Source organism: Ambystoma mexicanum, unplaced genomic scaffold (assembly GCF_040938575.1).
Source record: "Ambystoma mexicanum isolate Mex_15411 unplaced genomic scaffold, UKY_AmexF1_1 Mex_scaf92, whole genome shotgun sequence".
Lineage (NCBI taxonomy): Eukaryota > Metazoa > Chordata > Amphibia > Caudata > Ambystomatidae > Ambystoma > Ambystoma mexicanum.
The window spans coordinates 178,115-197,546 of NW_027182513.1; the positions used below are offsets into that span (position 1 = coordinate 178,115).

Here is a 19,432-nt window from a genome sequence, read left to right on the forward strand (position 1 = left end):
TTAATACGTTTTAGTCAGTTTCCACCCAGCTTTTACAACATTCTAATTTTTTCACTGCTTCTTCTTGTAGTTCACTTTAGATTCCACCAGTGGCTGCTTCCCATCTATCTTTCTTTTTCAAGCCTCAATTAATCCCTCTGCATCACAATATTTTCATTATTTTGTCAAATGTTTTCTTTGACTTAATACTGTTTCTTGGCTGCGGGTATGAAAAAAAAGTTGAAACTTCATAATGTGTCTACCAATGCAACACCCATTTTGCTTGAGCTGTACACTGGGGTAAGTGACACCCTTAAGCACATTCCTATCCGTCCCCTTGGATTTTTCCTTATTCTTGCTCTCCCTGGCACTGTCCCTCCCTCCCCATGCAGCTACCCACAACTCAGTATAGCTGCACACATACTCTCACTTCGACTATTGTCCCAAAGGGCGTTCAACCCATAGCGCTTTGACAATAACATAAGAAAAATCAGTAGACCAACTATACTTTAGAGAGTTACTCTAGAGGAAAGAGATGCTGTAAAAGAGTGTGGAGTGGTTGTGCATTGTGCAGCACTCATCTATATGTGTGCAAAAGGGAATGCCTCTGCATAAGGACGGCAGATGTACTCTCCTCCCCCAAACACCAAATGGAACAAAAAAAAATACATTGCTTACCAGACTAGAACAGCATGACTGCCTTCCCCATCCTTTCAAATACACAGATAATTGTCGGAATCAAAGAAAAGCACATTAAAGAGTGCCACGACTTGAGTTTTTGCCTAAAAGAAGAAGTAAAAATAAAAAAAAAAGTAAATTTATTAAACCCCAAGTATTTGTGAACCAGGTCTGTACCCAAAACCATTCATTTAGTGTGGGCCTGCTGTGGGTGCTCCTGCCTGATGTGTCCCGATTTTTGAGTTTAGCGTCTGCTTGGGAACTTCCTCCAAGACTTCACCCATTGTGGCTTTAACTAGTTGCATCTGCACGCTAATACAATTGGGTGATCCGGAGATGCAATACTTTCTTCACTGCAGTGCTCTTATACCTAAAATGCTGCAGCCATTTTGTGTGTGTCCTTTAAAAGACAAGCACCTGTTTCAGTTTCTTAAATGTAAATATCAACCATAGACTGCGTATTTGGTTGAGATAGGGATTGACACTTGAAATGTGAGATGGTGAAGTGGAACCTGTCAGCCAGTGGTAAGAATTGGCATACATCGTATTCGTCCAAATGCTAGAAAAGGTTTGTTTAAATAGCTATGGCCATGATGTAGCCTCTCCAAATGTGGCCCACTTTCAACTCAGCACCTGTAGAATGGAGCCTCCTTACCGCTACTTTGCTTGACAAGCAACCCATCATTTAAACTGAAAAGACTTTTTAAAACATGTTTTTGGGGAGTTTGGATTATTCCTAGCAAGAATATTGCAACATGTTATAATTGGGCCATACTTTCTGGCTATTTCTTTTAATTTAGACAATTGAACATTCTGCCAATGTCAAAATCAATAAGACCTTCGGGGGCACAGAACTGGCAGAGAAAAAAACAAGTGGCGCAAGGTACCAAAAGTGCCAAAGTACTTTCTTCATTTTTCAGGAGGGAAGAGAAGACTTCAAAAGAAGTAGATAAGTGCCCTCCCCTAGGCCAGGCAACAGGCATTCCTGAGGAAATGGTACTGCCTGTGGTGATGCCACAAGGTTCAAGAGATGAGGCCTCAAGAACCCAAGCACTAGAAGGCAATGATGACCAACAGGAGCAAGGCACTAAAACGGGTTGGTTTGAAGATGTTTCTCTATGGCCTAAATCAATGCCTGCACATGTGTGTGATCAAATTGTAATGGGAGGGCTACTGTCATGATCTCTGCTTCCAAAAGATCAGGACTTGCCCGACTCCCTTGGAAGCAGACCCATAACCCCGGTTCCGAGTGCCAGCCAGTCCCAATTGGGACCTTTTGGACCCTGTCCTGGCGCCAGTGGCACCAGGCTCATAAAGATGCCCAGTCCCAGCGCTGGAAGCGCCGGGCTCATAATGCTTGGGTGGACTTACCTGCAGCAGACCATGCTGCTTACTTACCTGCCAGTTGAGCCCCTGATCCTCTTCTGTTTGGGACTACTTTTCCTGTTGGGTGGGGCAGGAGCCACTCCCTAGGTTCAGAACACTGGAACTCTTCTGGAAAGCAGGAACTCTTTTCTTACCTAGGCGAGGCTGTGGAAGGAGACACCTAAGCACTACAGGAGGCTATTTAAACCACACCCGATGGATGAATCTTGCTTTGCATTATTCTGCATTCTCTGCAGCAGAATGCTCATAGTGTCTTCTGCTTCTGATCCTGGGCCTAAGGGAACAAAGGCTTACCATCCTGGAATCCAGTCTTCAGCAGCACCTGTAAAGACAAAGAAAGAACAGGTTAGCACTACGGTCTTCAGTGGCAGCGCATCTCTTACCTGGTCCATCGGCTGTCACCAACGCCTCGCGCTGCATTCCGGCATCTGAAAGACAAAGGCTTACCTACTCTTCGCATGCTCCGGAGGTCCTCGCACTGCATTCCGGCATATGAAAGACAAAAGCTTACCAGCTCTTCGCACACTCCGGAGGCCTTCGGCGCTGCATCCCGCATCTGAAAGACAAAAGAAGGTTCGTTTAAAGACATTGGGCAACTTTATTACTCACGTGCCATTACTCCTTCCCACGCCGAATCCAGTGGGTATTCCAGCACCCTTCAGATTCTCTAAAGCTCCGAACTTGTACCTGCAGGTTAAAAGGGACAGTTAGTGCGCATCGTGAAGCAGGCTACAAGCGCTTACTTACGTGCTTCCAGGCGCTTCTATTCCTCACGCGGGTTCGATCCTCAACTCTCATCAGCCCGCCATCCGCCATCGCCGGAACCCTGCAAAACAAGAGATATCATTACAAAAGACTTTTAAGACATTTGAAGCGCCCAGAACTTACCGTTCGTGCAGTTAACGACGGACAGCAGTCCTCTGAGGTCAAGAGGCCTGCACCCTTATCCAGTGAAGAAACTGGTTACGGCACCCTGCCCCGAGGCAGATGGAGAGCTCGGCGTTCACTTACCTAAGGTGAGGGCGTTAACCTTTGGGGTTCTACAGGAGAAGAGAAAGGGAAGAGAAGAGAGGCACCCAATAACCCCAGTTCATTAATCCCATATTTTCTATTTGCAGACATCTTACTCTTCGAGTCAGACATACAGTGCACAGAGGTCCAGCCCAAAGAGCCAACCGTGTGTTACACATCACCTTTGAAGATACGGCATTCACCCAGTCAAGACCGGAGCCTCTGCGGGAATCAGGTGAGCGTTACAGCTACAGGCTATGCCACCTCCTAGTTATTCATACCCAGAGTATGACAAAAATAGGCACTTTTCTTCTTCATATGGGCTCATGGTATTACCTAACAAAGAAACAGTTTCCAGGCCATAATTGCAGTATTCTATTTTGACTGATCGAGTCTACTGTTTATGCTGTAGGCTTATTGATCCTATGCCATAATCAAAACGTGATGGCGATGGCATTAATAACTGGAAGCATATTGGTGACTATTCGAAAAAGCACAAAGGATCTCCTGAACATACCAAATCCAGTGGCAAGTGGGTGGATGCTGAAAGGTGCCTCACACGACATGTTGGTATTGATTCTCTCATGCAAGACCAAGTATGTGCAGAGACCAAGCGTTGGCGGGCTGTGCTTGAAAGATTTTTATCCGTTGTTGTATTTCTGTCTAAAAATAATTTGGCATTTTGTGGCTCTTCAAACAAGTTACTTACTCCAAACAATGGACATTTCTTAGGCCTTGTTGAACTACTGGGGAAATTTGATCCGATCATGGTGAATCATTTGCATCGAGTGACCTCACGAGAGATCCACAGTCACTATTGTGGGAATGTCATTCAGAATGAACTCATTCGTTTAATGGGGTCTCAAGTAAAGAATGCAATTTTGCAAAGGGGGATGGCTGTTAGGGAGAATTCTCAATAAATGTCTGATTACCCTTACCTAATCAGTCCCTCAGGACTGGATTTCTAGGGTTTATTTTTTCATCTGGTAAGAGTGCGAGCCTTTTTCCCACTCTTGCATGTGTTTTGCTGTGTGTGTTTTTCACTTTGTGTGTGATCTTGGGCACTGGAGCCTCACCTACTCCAATTGCACCACTTTTTGTGTGTGTTACACAGCACCTTCAGTGCAGTGACACTGGATTGTCTTTTAGACTTCCCCCTGACTCCATACTTCTGGAGCTGACTACTGTCCCCCAGAAACAGGTAAAGTTGCCATTAACCTTATATAGTCACTTTAAATTACAGATCCAGTACACCCCATCTTACATGGAGTACTGGAAAGGATGAACTCCTATCCCTTTTTGTCTGTGCCTCTTGGAGCCTTGTTTTGCTCCCTTAATGTTAAGATTTGGGTGGTGACAGTGGTATATACCCAAACTTTTCTACCGCGATTATACTATATAAACATGGTATTGTTTTAGACTATTATAGTAGCCTCGAACATAAACCCGCTTGACCAAATACATTTTATTTTGGTTCTGGCTGGGTTTATTCACCATTTCTTTCTGTTAAAGTCTTTCTCGTGTTTTACTCTACGCGCCAAACTAGGGATGATTCCTTTGTTCGCTGTCATTTCGCGGGCTTCTGCACAGAAGCCCTCCTTAAGGCGCCTGATAGTCTAGAGGGGCAGGATGTGAGGGAGTGATCTTCGGACCCCTGCCATGGGTTGTCTTAGCATCCCAAGTTGCACTCTTGTCTGATTGGCTAAGGCCAGCCACCCTGCTGTGGGATTGACAGCCAGGCTGTATGAATGGGAGAACACTGCAGAAAAAGCGGGTCTCTGGGACTGGATGAGCAGAGTCGCCACTGGAACGAAAGAACCAACGAGAAACTGGAAGAAGAGGACCCATACAAAGACTGAACCACCCGGTGAAGCCCTGCTGCAGGTCCGAATCTCCAAATCCGACGACAGAGAAGATCCTCCAGGAAACTTCTTCCCTTAAGCTGGTGGGACCAACCAGTTTGCCCAAACTCCAAGCCAGGATCCCTCCGCTGGTTGAATTCGCTGTACAGAGCTACAGTGGGCCGGATAGCCAGGAAGGTCGGATCCTGCTTGGGTTTTAATGAGTGCACCTTTTATTCGTTGTTTTGCTCTGCTGCTGGTTTCTTCCCTGGGTGGCACAGGACCCTCCAGTCTTCCTACTTCTTGTCAGTCCCACAGTCACTTCAGGAACCGTGAGCCTGCTGGAACCACCAGGAATGTCCGCCTCAGCTACAGCTCCCTCTCCGTTTTAAGGTACTGTGCAAATCCGCTTGTGTGTTGTCACAGCCGATGTGAAAGTGTTTGAAATCTTTCTCCAATTCGAGGGCTTGCCCTTCTCTTCTCTTTTACCTAACATTTTTACCGACCAACCTCATCCAGAATCTGTGCCACAAACTTTAACGCAAACTACTTTGAACCTATTATCTTGAGCAAAATACTTTTGAACCATTGACTTTGCCCCTAAGCCTGTTCTATCTGATTTTACCCTTGTAGTCTCTCTTGTTCAGTTGCCTTGCTTACTTACCTGTTGGATTTGCCTAATTTCTAATAACTTTTTCTTTCCATCCCTTTTAAATTGCTGGAGTGCTATTTTGCTCCCACTTCATTTTGTGAGCCTAACTTGTCTAGAATTTAAAGGAAGTGGTGTGGTGTATTTTTGATTGTGATTTTTATCTTGCTTATAATAGTGAAACGTTATACAACTGTTGATTAAATAAATATATATTCTTTTGCTTAGAAACCTTGAGTCAGTGTTTGCCTGAACCATAGTAATTGCTGTCCCTTGTGTAAACACTTGTACTGCTCCCTTACTCTTGAGATAAGTCTGGCTGCTCTGCTACTGCTACCACTCTAACTGTGTAGTACAGGCTTGTACCAAAGGTGAACTTGTATTGTCACTTGTAGTCCTAACTGTTTGTAGTGTTCCCAAAGGGTACTGCATGTAATTCTGCCTAACAAAGGCTGCAAAATATTTCTGTAATTTTGGATTGTACTCCAGATATCAGCCACATCGAGCAACTGTCTTACACTGTAAGAATTGTGGATATTCCAGGCAAAGACATTTCTGTGAAAGAATATTTTATAGGGTATCGCCCCGCAGACGAGTTGAAGGACCTGCAAACCTGTATTCTGAAATGTCAGAATTCAGTCTAGAGATGTACAACTGCCGTGGTCAGGGGTATGATAATGGTGCAAACATGATTGGGGTAAACAAAGGAGTCCAAGCGCGAGTTCTCCAGCAATTTCCTGTGCATTTTTTAACCTATGTGGCTGCCACAGTTTAAATCTGGTAGTTGGCGATGCTTCCAAATCCTCTTCTCTTTTTGGTGTACTTTAGAGCAGGGGTCTCCAAACAGTCGATCGCGAGCGACTGGTAGCTCGCCAGAGCCTTTGAAGTCGCTCGCGTTTGACTTTCAAAAAAAAAAAAAAAAAAAAGATACAAGGAAGTGCTCTGACCAATCACAGGCCTGCAAATCTGTACAGCATATGGAATGCATCCTGTGATTGGCCAGAGCAAGTTCCTTGCTGTGCAAGCTGTGCTCCTATTGGCTGAATGGTTTCCCTTTGTGCTGTGTAGGAAATCCCGGGCTTTCTCTTTTAAAAGCACCGTGGCGCACGTTTTTTTTTTCTTCGTGTTGTGGCTGCCCTGGCGTTTGGAGTGTAGATAGAGGTAAACGGAGGCTGCCTAAGCTGAGTTTGAGGTGAGGTGAGGTCGGGTGGGTGGGGGGAGGTGAAATGTGTGTGTTTTTCTTTGTATCTGTGTACCTAACTGCGGCCCCTCCTCTCATGTGTCCACATGCCGTCAGAGGAGGGGTGGGCAGCTTGGCAGAAAGGAGCCCAGGGTGAAATGGAGCTGATTACTGTCTCCGCTCACCCTGGGCTATTTTACAGTCATGCAAGTTATTTTTAGAAGGCAGGGCTCTGGCGAGGAAGCCCCCTTCGGGACTTCCTCGCCAGAGCCCTGCGTTTCTTAAAGTAACTTAAATGACTGCCACTGACCCAGAGCGAAACGGAGACATTCAGCATTATAGCTGCTTGTCTCCGTTTCGACCCTGGGCTATTTTGCAGTCATGCAAGTTATTTTTAGAAGGCAGGGCTCTGGCGAGGAAGCCCCCCTCGGGACTTCCTCGCCAGAGCCCTGCGTTTCTTAAAGTAACTTAAATGACTGACCCAGAGCGAAACGGAGACATTTCAGCATTATAGCTGCTTGTCTCCGTTTCGACCCTGGGCTATTTTGCAGTCATGCAAGTTATTTTTAGAAGGCAGGGCTCTGGCGAGGAAGCCCCCCTCGGGACTTCCTCACCAGAGCCCTGCGTCTCTTAAAGTAACTTAAATGACTGACCCAGAGCGAAACGGAGACATTCAGCATTATAGCTGCTTGTCTCCGTTTCGACCCTGGGCTATTTTGCATTCATGCAAGTTATTTTTAGAAGGCAGGGCTCTGGCGAGGAAGCCCCCACTCGGGACTTCCTCGCCAGAGCCCTGCGTTTCTTAAAGTAACTCATATGACTGAAAGTGAAACCTGGACAGTTTCACTTTTAATGGCACTTCTCAATAGGGCTTCTATACTTCAATAGGGAATTGCATACTCTGATGCCATGGAAGCAGCACTTCCGCCCACCAGAGCTTCTTTATGTTTAATGGCACAGTGCGTGTACTTCGCAGCCACTCTGCTTTACATTTAAAGAGAACAAATTGTCATTTCTCAGCAGGACTGCAACACTATACCATTGTGTTCTGTATGTTGTTTGCTTCTTCACCACCAATGTGAGTTCATGGCACTGGCCCCATGTCTCAATAGTAGATCTGGCTACATTCAATTGGCAACAGGCATGTTCACTCCTGAATGAAAGAATGAACTCTCTCAGACACAAGTTATCACCCCTGCACACATAATGAATTAATATGGTATGGATCTATAGATCGAGAAAGCTGGAGTGAGAATTTAGAGTGTTTTAACCGAAATATAATTGTCTTCCCAGATGGGAGACTGACTCCTTTAATATACATGGGGTCACTGAGATGAGCAAGAGTCAACCTGTATGTTTGCAGTCATGTATTGGCTGGCGCAATATTTGCTGAGGAATTGCATGCATCATTCGCCCGCATTCAAGTATTGAATTGATGAAACAGTTGTGCATTTATTGATAAATGTCGGGACTTGCAAATGCAGTTTAAAGAAATTCATATATTTCCATAAAATGGTATTGTCCTCTAATACCTAGCACGGCACTGTATATTAGGTTAGCAAACCCTTTTAAGTGAACTATCCTTGGTGTTTTACTGGGAGAGGGTATTGAAGCTTGTTTGCTTTCAATCTGTTTGAAGGATCACCACTTGATCACAGTCAAATGCGTACCTGACATAAAAAAAACTCATGCTTTTCCCTTTCCCAGCCTTCACCTTTGAGGACTCCTCTCTGAAGTCCATGCTCTGTGAACCTGCCAGCATCCTTTATATCAGTGTAATGACAGACCTAGCTGCTTATTCAGTTTCCCTTGTCCACTAGGGTGATGTCTCTTCGTGTTTACCACTGAACACTGACAGGTAGCTTAGGCCTTGCTTGAAAATGTACCATAGTGAGGTTAGTAAACGCTGACAATAACGCATCGGACGTATGTGGCAAAGGTGGTTCGAATGGTCCAAAATTCTATGATGGCCAACAGCACATCACTGCTCTCTTGCACTTTTCCAGCTTATTCACAATATGGATGTTTTTAAGTTAAATAACCTGTGGTGAAATTCACTTTTCAAATATGAATGGACTAATAACAAGTTTCAGCAAGTAGAGTTTTAACAGCAACCAGTTCACTTTTTTGGGATGGAATTGAGTGGTGAAAAGAATGAGACTTTGTGTACCAACCTGACATAGCGGTCTTAATTGGATTGACCTGTTTCCCATGGGTTATAAACACATGCTATCCTTTTTCCTCAATGCTTCACTGCACTGGGCAACCTAAATGCAAGTAGCCCACAACTAAATGTTTTTTAGAAGAAACATTGATTTTTTTCTTGTAATTAAAGAGTGCTTTGCATTAGAAGTTCTGTGCCAAAACTAGCTAAAGATTACAGTTCTGAGTTGTTGAATGACCTTGCCAAGACTTTGCATGGCAAAAATACACTTTGCACAGTTCCATGAATCAGTTTGTTTCGGCAGTACAGTCACTTTTCAGCAGCGAAAATTCACTTTGAACTGGGCTAAACCGGGCCCAAAATCAGCAAGTGCACCAAAGAAAAAGTGGTGCGCAAAGGCTTAGGAGAGCAGAGAGCACAGCAGAGGGAATATTTAAGCTTAGTTTGAACTACAGCACACCAGTGGGTTCGCTAGGAATCAACTTTAGGGGGCCACTGACAAAGGTAGGGGGACGACAGACAAAAGTAGGGCTCGCTCACGTACTTTCATTCTTATTTTCCACTATGCGGAAAGTGTTATCTGACTGGACCACACTATGATTTTGTGTTTGTGGTTCGGCCATTGCCCTATATGCCTGGGCACGGGTGTCATTCAATATTTTCAGGAAATTGCAAATGTGCTAAAATGGCACTGGTTTCTATTTTTGGACTAAGCATAACTTTGTGCTCAATTATTTTTAAAACCATAATAACACATTGAAATCCTCCTCAGATTACATTGCGCGTGCAGTCCCAAAAGAAACGTACAAACGAGAATTGTTGAAATCATGGATGCAGAAGTAGGCGGACCATCCAACAAAAGGCAGAAGACTTACCATTTTCATCAAGAGTGGGAGACCGATTTCTTTTTCGCAAGTGTAAAAGGGAAGTATGTGTGTTTAATCTGCAGTGCCAAAGTGGCAGTGGGAAAAAAGAGTAATGTCGAGAGGCATTTTGTGACAATGCATACAAATTATGAAAAGAATTTTCCTAAAGGAAGCCGTCTGAGAACCCAAAAAGTAGCTGAACTAAAAGCTGCCCTGCAGATCCAACAGTCATTTTTTACTCAACCAGCAAACAAAGCAAATGCTGCAACAGAGGCATCCTTCAAATTTGCTAATTATTTGGCAAAACACAAATGTACTTTTACAGAAGGGGCAGTGGTGAAAGGTGCAATGGCTCTGGTGGCAGAGTCAGTTTTAAAAGATTTTAAAAACTGCCCTGAAATTATGTCTGCCATTTCAGATGTGCAGTTGGGGGCAAACACAATGGCAAGGAGGGTATCTGCACTATCTGCCAATGTGATGGGGCAGTTAGAAAAAGATTTGAGGATATGCAGTTTTTTTTCCATTCAGTGTGATGAATCAGTTGATGCGAGTGATACTGCTCAGCTGGCACTGTTTGCTCGAATGGTGTTTGAAGACTTCACCAACAAAGAGGAATTCTTGACCTTGCTGCCTCTGAAATCCACAACCAGAGGTGTTGATATCTACAATGAGGTCAAGAATTATTTTGTCAAAACAAAGATTCCATTGAACAAGTTGGTGGCAGTAACTACTGATGGTGCACCAGTAATGACCGGGCGTCATTCTGGTTTTGTTGCGTGTTGTAAAGCAGACCCTGATTTCCCTCCATTATTGCACTACCACTGCATCATCCACCAGCAGGCAATTTGTGCAAAAGTGATGGGTTTTGATCATGTGATGGCCCCTGTTGTGGGAATTATTAATTCAATTCGTGCAAAGGCCAAACAGCACAGAATGTTCAAAATATTCCTGGAAGAACTATCTGCGGCACATGGTGATCTATTGCTACATACAGAAATCCGATGGTTTAGCAGGGAGAAAATACTACGTCGCTTTCTTTCACTTTTGCCAGAAATCAAAGACTTCATGAGGTCAAGAAATGAAGACATCGGCCAATTATGCAGCATTTCTTGGCTACTTGATTTGGCATTTCTGGCAGATGATACTGAACAATTAAATACCCTGAACTGTGAACTGCAAGGCAAAGGTAAAACCATTGCTGACATGATAAGCGCAGTAAAGACATTTAAGTCCAAACTTAACCTGTTCAGTGAACAAGTGGTGAAAAAGAAAATGCATCATTTCCCTTCTGTTACCCAAATGCTGACAGACAATAAAGCTAGTCCTGAACTCCTGAACATTGACAAATATAGCAGTCTCCTGAGCAGGCTTAAGGAGTTGTTCAGTGACCGGTTCAGGGATTTCGAGAGGATTGAACCGTGTGTGATGTTCATGGCAAACCCATTCATGGAAGTCGATGTTTGTGAACTTGCAGAACAAATGGGTGAGCTGTTTAACCTGAACAGTTGTGCTATGGAAATGGAGATTGTCAGCCTGCAAGGGGACATTCAGTTGAAAAGCAGGCAATCTCACACCAATTTCTGGAGCCTTGTTGATTACAAGGAGTACAGTAACCTTTGCAAAGCAGCATTAAAAGTGACTTCTCTGTTTGGTTCCACCTACCTCTGTGAATCTGCATTTTCAGATATGAACTTCCTAAAATCGAAATTTCGAACCCGTCTGACTGATGAGCATTTGAGTGACTCCATCCGAGTAGCTGTATCAAGTTATACACCTGACTACAGAGCACTGGTGGACGGCATGCAGTGTCAACCTTCACACTGAATGTCCCAATCATTTTCCCACATTGTGAAGTCTTTTTATAAGATGGCTTCTAATAAAAAAGAATGCAATAAAGAGGTTTTTGAACTTTATTAACATAATCGTGAAGCACTATTATTCCCTCTATTTATAAAGGGGAAATTAACAGCAAAAAAAAATAAGTACAAGTTCCAATGTTTATGAACATCCCCCACCCCCGATCGCTCGCAAGTAGCTCTCCACTGTTAGCCCTCCACTGAAAGTAGCTCACGCCAATGAAAAGGTTGGAGACCCCTGCTTTAGAGACTCCATAATTTGCAGCTTCAACCAAACGCTGGACCATTCTCAGGGAGCATGTAAAAAATCTTTCTGTGAAACACGATGGGAATGTAGAATTGAAGGCTTGAGAGCTGCTTTACACATGGAAGATTTCAGTTTTATTTGTACTTTAGTTTTGTGGTATGACTTTCTATTTAAGGTGAACTTAGTAAGCTAATTCATGCAGTCCAAACAAATTGATTTGCCGGCCTGCAATGACATACTTAATAACTGCATTTCCTTTGTAAAAAGTTATAGGAGTGTTTGGTTTTGAGTCTGATGTAACAACAGCAAAAGAGAGAGCCTTACTTTTAGATGGTGACCCTACTTTTAAGTCAACTAAACGGCATAGGAAAAAAAAAGAAAATGTTTGCGTACGCGACTCAGGATGAGACCCCTGAGAATGAAGAAAAACTTTTTAAAGTAACCGTATTTTATACCCTGATTGACACCATAACTACTTTGCTTGAAAAGCGCTTTTCCCAGTTTTCTGCGCACAATACAAGCTGGAGTTTCATGTACAAAATAAAGCTCTTGCCTGGAAAAGAAGAACGGATACAACTGTGTAAGCACCTGGAGCAATTGTTAGCAAAGGGTGGTGATAGTGCACCAGAATCTGATACAAGTTGTTCCCAGTTGGCCGAGGAACTGCGACATATCCAGCCATCGCTTCAGAAGAGTTCTATTAGGCGCCTTCAAGTTTTGCAGCACATTCATCATACAAAAGCACATTGGTTGTTTCGAAATGTGTGCATTGCCATGAGACTCTTACTAACAATTTCAATTACAGTGGCAAGTGGTGAGGGAAGCTTTAGTAAACTGAAACTGATAAAGACATACTTGCACTCCACAATGGCAGAGGAAAGGCCATCAGCCCTTGCAATACTTTCAATTGAGAGTGAACATGTTGAAAAAATTGATTATGCAGCAGCAATAAATGCTTTCGCAGCAGCAAAGTCAAGGAGAGTGTCCTTAACATAGACAAAAATTTGACACAAAACTTTAAAAGTAGTATATACTGTTTGTGTACTCTGCTTTGTCCGAGGAATTACTGCAAAGTTCTTGAATCATGATGTAATAAAACCAATTTCATTTGTTTAGCAGTGATGTATTGACCTTGGGTAGGAGTTACTTAACCGTGTAGTTTGGGAGTGATGCACAGGGCGGGTGGTGCGCATTCTAGTGTTTCGCCCGGGGCACCATATGGACTAGAAACTGCCCTGATAATAATACCGGCGCAGGCTAATGATTGCAGACGAGTACTGTCTCCAGCACCTCTAGTTTCTTTATGTCCCCCTTCCTCTCTTGCAACGATTGGGACAGTTCCGCTTGCATGATGCTCAACTACAACTGAATGTTGTTCGCTATCTTGTCTCCAAAATCCTGAAAGGATTGGCGAAGGACCTCCTGGGTGACCACTTAATCTTTTGCAGTGCCTGCAAATCCTCTCCTGCCCCGGGCCCCTGGTCTCCTCCAGCCGGTACCTCACTGTCTCTGCCCCAGAGTCTCTGCAGATTGCCCTCCTGTGGTTTCTTCACAGACTTGGGGGCAGCTTGCATGTCCTTCCCCTTGTTTTTGGACATAATGCGTAGGCAGGTCTTATGGAGGGGGGGATCCCTGCCCCCTACTCTTCTCGCTGATATTCTTTAGTATACTTCGGACCTCTTCTGGAAATGTTTTCAGGGCACAGGAACCTCCTCCCTCTGCCCCTTTGTGGGTCCGCCTTTGACTGTGCAGGGGGGTTGGAACAGAGCCCAACCAAATGGCCTCTCCCTTATTCTACCTTGCCCACCACGGATGTAGATAGACTCTTTAGCTCTCTATTCGGCCTCCGGATTGGCCTGGGGTGGCCAGGGCCCCACCGGTCACTGTCTCTTATGCGTATTGCACCTCTTGTTCCCTTGCTGTGCTTCTGGATGGGGTGCCCGCCACGCTCCCCCACTCTTCAACATCACTCTGCTCAAAGCTGGTGATCATTGCCTGTTGATCACTATCTGCACTGGCCAGCCTCTGTCTGCTTGCACCATTTCCTTGGGCCAGGGAGCACGCTGACCTATGATGGTTCTCTCCCAAAGGGTGGTGAGGAGGAATTCAGCCACTCAGGGTCACAGTCTTCCTGCCTCTTCGCTCTGCAGCCCATCCCAGGCCTCTTGGCCGCTCCGGGTGGTCTTCTCCGGTGCGCAGCTCTCAGCAGTGGGCTACGGTATGGCCCCTTCGGATTCTTCTGATCTCTCGGATGTGACGCTGCTTTGCCAGCACGGGGCAGCTCGGTCCTGCCTCGATCGTCCCACTGGTGCTTGCCAGCAGAGGAGCTCCTGCTCCACGAATCCAGCCCTGGTGAGCCTCCAATATCGCAGGCAGTGCCTTCCTGACTGGCCTTCCTGACTGGCTCCTTTGCCATCCGACCGCAGCTGCTTTCCGCCTCGCAGCCGCACTGGATCCTCGGCCGCACTGGCTCTCCCTGAGTGGTTCTTCTTGCTCATGATCTTCAAGCGTGTCTCTCAGCTTGGCCTGCACTGGCCTTGGGCGCAGTGCCCCCTTACCTCAGATACAGGAGACGTCAGCCTCTGCCGAAGTCCCCCAGTGATCTGGGCTGTTGAACTCTACCACCACAGCCAACATTGATAAATCCTTGTTTGGGGAAGGCTCTTTTAATCTATCTTTATTGTCTTTGGCCTCAGGGCATGAGAGTTCCACGATCACGCTTCTTCCCCTTTGGTGGCCATCTTAGAATCCCAATCACGATGCACTTTTGAATGGGTATCCATCATAGATGCCAGTACAAAATGCTGTTTGTTTAAAAAAATATATATTTATAGAAAGGATGATAGGTGCTCTTTTATGTGGTTGCACTGGCATTTTGTGGTTGTCTGGCCATTCTTTGCTGTGGAATGACTTTTACATTTTTTTTTTTTTTTTACTGGGATTCTATGACAAAGCAAGCATGGTGAGTGTTTTGTCTAGGCTGGCATTTAGTGCAGCCAGTCAAGCTATTTCTTACTCTGGTGTGGCTTTTATCGCTGGGTATCAAAGGTAAAGCAAACGTGCATTATTACGCATCTAGACTCGCCTGCATTGTGCAGCCAGTTTGGGCATGTTTTCTTGTTGTGACAAGAAATGTTTAAAGGCAAAGCCAACAGGAGTGTGAGGCAGAGCCATAATGGCCATGTTTTAGTATAGTATAATTACTGGCATTATGGTATGTTCAGTTGATTTGTTCCACACTACTACTACCCAGGGGCAGTCTACATGCACTCGCGTGGTTCTGCAAAAAAGTGGGGTGGGGGTTAGTGGGGAAAAGGGTGAGAGGATAGGTTCAGAACCAGGAGGAACTGGCGTCTGTCAGTGTTTTGCACATGGTCACTTGTGAGCGGCCTTGCACATTGTAACGGTATGGGTAAGATTCCATGCCTCGGGTTTGTGGTAGTGTTTTGTGTTGGTGTTAGTGCTGTGTGATTATGATGGGCTGGTCGTGTGCACTGGTTAGATAGTGTCCATAAGGGATTCAGAGTCACAGGTGGTTGTAGCTGTAAGGTAGTCCAGCATCTTGGTGTGTTGTTGCATTTTAGATGGTATTGGGCTATGTGGGTGGTTCACTCTCGATGTCGGCATAGTAATGGTTCTCTGTATGTTTATGAGTGTGGCTTGTCCAAGATCTGGTGAAGAGGCGTCAGTTGTGTAGGAGGAGCAGGAAGGGAAGAGGGTTAGTAAAGTCAGTTAGTTTGTTGTGGTCTCTCTGGGGCGGCCCTTTGGATGTCGCTTGACTGTATCTAGCCCAGTCCTTGTTTGCAGTTCTTTGGCCCCTCTGTCTGCGGTGTTGTTGTTGCGGATGTCCCTTCTAGGTTGTCATTGTCTGCTGAATAGCCAGGTTTTGAGCAGTTTCCTGAAGGTGATGTGGTCTTTTGTGGTTCTAATTTATTTGGGCATATTGTTCCAGGTGTTAGAAATTAGACATGAGAACGCTGTTCTGATGAATTTCCTTTTTTCATGCTTTTTTGACTCTATTTGTAGGTCGTCGCTGGATCAAAGTTTCTTTCCTGGGCAATACCGGCTAATCTTGTCTTGTAGGAATTCCACTCTTTGTTTGTGCAATGCTTTGTGGGAAATGCAGAGTGCTTTGAATTTGATGGGCTTTTTTACTGGTAACCAGTGTAGGGTTTTCAGTACTGGCATGATGTCGTCTCTTCTGTTTAGTCTTAGTAGGATCCTGGCTGCTGTATTTTACACCGTTTAGGGTTTCTTGGTGAGTCTTTCTGGCATTCTTAAGTAGAGGCTGTTTGCGTACGTAATTCTTGTGAGTATCAGGGATCTGAGTAGTTGTTGGAGGAAGAAGCAGTTTTTGGCAATTACGTTGATTTGTGGTTACTGTGATAGTCCGTTGTCCAGAGTTTACTATATTGGTGCCTCTGGTTGCGTTACCATGCTGATTGGTCAGTCCAATTGTGGGTTCCTTACGTCGAACCCTGCGGGTGAGAACATTATTTCAGTTTTTGCCAGGTTCAGTTTGAGGTTGTTCATTGTCCTCTGGTTGTATATGTCTGTGAGGCAGTTTTTGAGGATTGTTATTTTGTTCCTGTGTTCTGTTTGTTTCACAATCAGTTGCATCATCTGCGTAGTTGTATGTGGTAAGCCTGTATGATTGAATGATTTTCATCAGTGGGCACATGTAGATGTTGAAAAGTAGAGTGGAGAGGCTGGAACCCTCTGCGACTCTGTAGGATATGTATTTGGTGCTTGAGGTGAACGGTGGTAGTTAGGTTCTTTCGGTTTGGTTTGTTTGGAATATGGTAATGCACTCTAGTGTGGATTCCTGCCTGCCACATTCCATCAATCTTTCTAGTAGTGTTGCGTGGCCGATTGTGTCAAACACCGCTGAAATGTGCAATAGAAGGAGGGCCGATTGGGTGTCGTCTGCTTTTATTTTCAGGTCGTCCCATGTCGATAGAAGTGCTGATTCTGTTCTTCTCATCGTTCTGAAGCCAACTTGTGATTGGTTGAGTATTCCGTTTGTTTCGATGTGTTTAAGATGAATTTTGTAGATGTGGTTCTCCAGGATCTTTGCTGGGTAAGGCAGGTTGGCTATTGTTCTGTAGTTGCTTGGGTCTTCTGCGCTTTCTGACCTTTTTTATCATTGGTTTCATGTATGCTGATTTGAAGGCGGACGGTACTATTCCTCTTTTGAGTGATTGATTCATTAGGTTCGGGAAGCATGCCGCTGGGGTTCTGTGGTTGAGGATTCCTTTGAAGACGTCCGGGGGGCAGGGATCCCTTGGAAATCCTGCAAGGTTGGTGACCTTGATCAGTGTGGCGAAAGTTTCCTCTGTGATTTGTTCTAGGCAGATGAGTTTTGCTTTAATCTGTGTTTCGTCTGGTGTATGTGGTCCAGTGGTTGTATTTGCCCCGTCTAGGTTGATGGTCTCTTATATTGTCTATTTTTACTCTCAGGTGGTTGGTGAATTTGTCACAAATTGTTTGTGTAGGGGTGATGGAAAGTTTGCAGGAAGAGGATTTTGTTATCTCTGATGATTTTGAAGAGTTCTTTCTGTGAATATTTTGCCGATTCTATTCTTTTGGCGTAGTAGATTTTGTTACAGTTTAACAAAATAAATGTATTTGCTTTGAGGATTGTTGATTTGTACAGTTTGAGTTGTCTTTGGTATTTTATTTAGTTTTTTCTGGTGTATTCTCTCCATTTTGCCATGGTTTTTTCAGTTCTTCTGTGAACCATTTTGCTCACAGTTTTTTTGGTGTTGCTTTGAATGTTTTAGCTGGCGCTAATTGGTCAAGGGCCTTGATGATCCAATTGTTGAGTGTGTCTTCTGTTGTATCTATGTTTGCATCGGTTGTTATTTGTATGTCTTCTTGGGCCATCTCAGATGTTTGTCGAGTTTTTTGGGGTTGTGGAATCATGCTGGCCGGTGCCTTCCCGAGTGGTTTGGGACTTCATATTATTTCTGTTGTCTTTTCTGGCTTCATTGTCTTTCATGTGGCGAGGCATGATGTGTGGGTTGTGTTCCTTAGTGGGTGTCCTCTTTCAATTGGTGTTTTTCCTGGTCTTTTGGGTTTAGTCTTTGCTGTTTGTGGTTTGCTGTTGCTTGTATTTGGCAGGTTGTGGGTAGTTGAGACCTCGGTTGATGGGGCCTGGTGGTTCTGTTTGTTTATTGCTTCTTTCTTTTTTGGATAGTATGGGTTTGTTTTCCTTTAGTTTGTTTTTATCCTGAAGATAATTTTGATTATCGTTGTTGATCATTGGATTTTGCGCAAAGTAAACATGAATACTGTGTGAACGAGTGCATGTGAATACTGGCATATATTAGTGCAGTCATGTTAGGGAGAATTCTCATTTCTGTGCTAATTTCCTCCAACCTTAGAGACCACCAGCTCTTTTCTGGACTGTAGAATTTTTTAATTTTATCCCTGGAGTGAGTGAGACATTTTTCCCACTCCCCCATGTGTTTTGTCCTGAATAGGCCTGAATAGGTCTGTGTGTTTTCACTGTTTTTCGAGTCTGACAAACTCCATAGGCATGTATGGTTTCAAACACTTGTGAAATTGACTTGACTCCCCGGTGTGAATGAGAAGCAGTGCACCCCCCTCCCAGGTGTGAATGAGAAGCACTGCACTCCCTCCCAGGTGTGAATGGGAAGCACTGCCCCCCCTCCCAGGTGTGAATGGGAAGCACTGCACCCCCTCCCAGGTGTGAATGGGAAGCACTGCCCCCCTCCCAGGTGTGAATGAGAAGCACTGCCCCCCCTCCCAGGTGTGAATGGGAAGCAATGCACCCCCCTCCCAGGTGTGAATGGGAAGCAATGCACCCCCCTCCCAGGTGTGAATAAGAAGCACTGCACCCCCCTCCAAGGTGTGAATAAGAAGCACTGCACCCCCCACCAAGGTGTGAAGAAGCACTGCACCCCCCTCCCAGGTGTGAATGGGAAGCACTGCACCCCCACCAGGTGTGAATGGGAAGCACTGCACCCCCCTCCCAGGTGTGAATGGGAAGCACTGCACCCCCCTCCCAGGTGTGAATAAGAAACACTGCACCCCCCTCCTACCTCTCTCCAAGGTGTGAATGGGAAACACTGCACCCCCCTCCCAGGTGTGAATGGGAAGCACTGCACCCCCTTCCCAGGGGTGAATGATAAGCACTGCACCCCATTCCCAGGTGTGAATGATAAGCACTGCACCCCCTCCCAGGTGTGAATGGGAAGCACTGCCCCCCTCCCAGGTGTGAATGAGAAGCACTGCCCCCCCTCACAGGTGTGAATGGGAAGCAATGCACCCCCCTCCCAGGTGTGAATGGGAAGCAATGCACCCCCCTCCCAGGTGTGAATGGGAAGCAGTGCACCCCCTCCCAGGTGTGAATAAGAAGCACTGCACCCCCCTCCAAGGTGTGAATAAGAAGCACTGCACCCCCCTCCAAGGTGTGAATAAGAAGCACTGCACCCCCCTCCCAGGTGTGAATGGGAAGCACTGCACCCCCCACCAGGTGTGAATGGGAAGCACTGCAACCCCCTCCCAGGTGTGAATGGGAAGCACTGCACCCCCCTCCCAGGTGTGAAT

General features: G+C 45.2%; 1 protein-coding gene across 1 annotated transcript; it reads left to right on the forward strand.

The window, feature by feature from the left end:
* The first annotated feature begins 9,715 nt into the window (after positions 1 to 9,715).
* Positions 9,716 to 11,578, forward strand: LOC138563345 (general transcription factor II-I repeat domain-containing protein 2-like). Its single transcript, XM_069642830.1, has one exon. The coding sequence runs from the start codon at positions 9,716 to 9,718 to the stop codon at positions 11,576 to 11,578; it is 1,863 nt and encodes a 620-aa protein (XP_069498931.1).
* The last annotated feature ends 7,854 nt before the right edge of the window (positions 11,579 to 19,432 follow it).

Coding starts and splice junctions, on each gene's coding strand:
- LOC138563345 (XM_069642830.1), top strand. CDS start 9,716: ATGGATGCAGAAGTAGGCGGACCATCCAACAAAAGGCAGAAGACTTAC.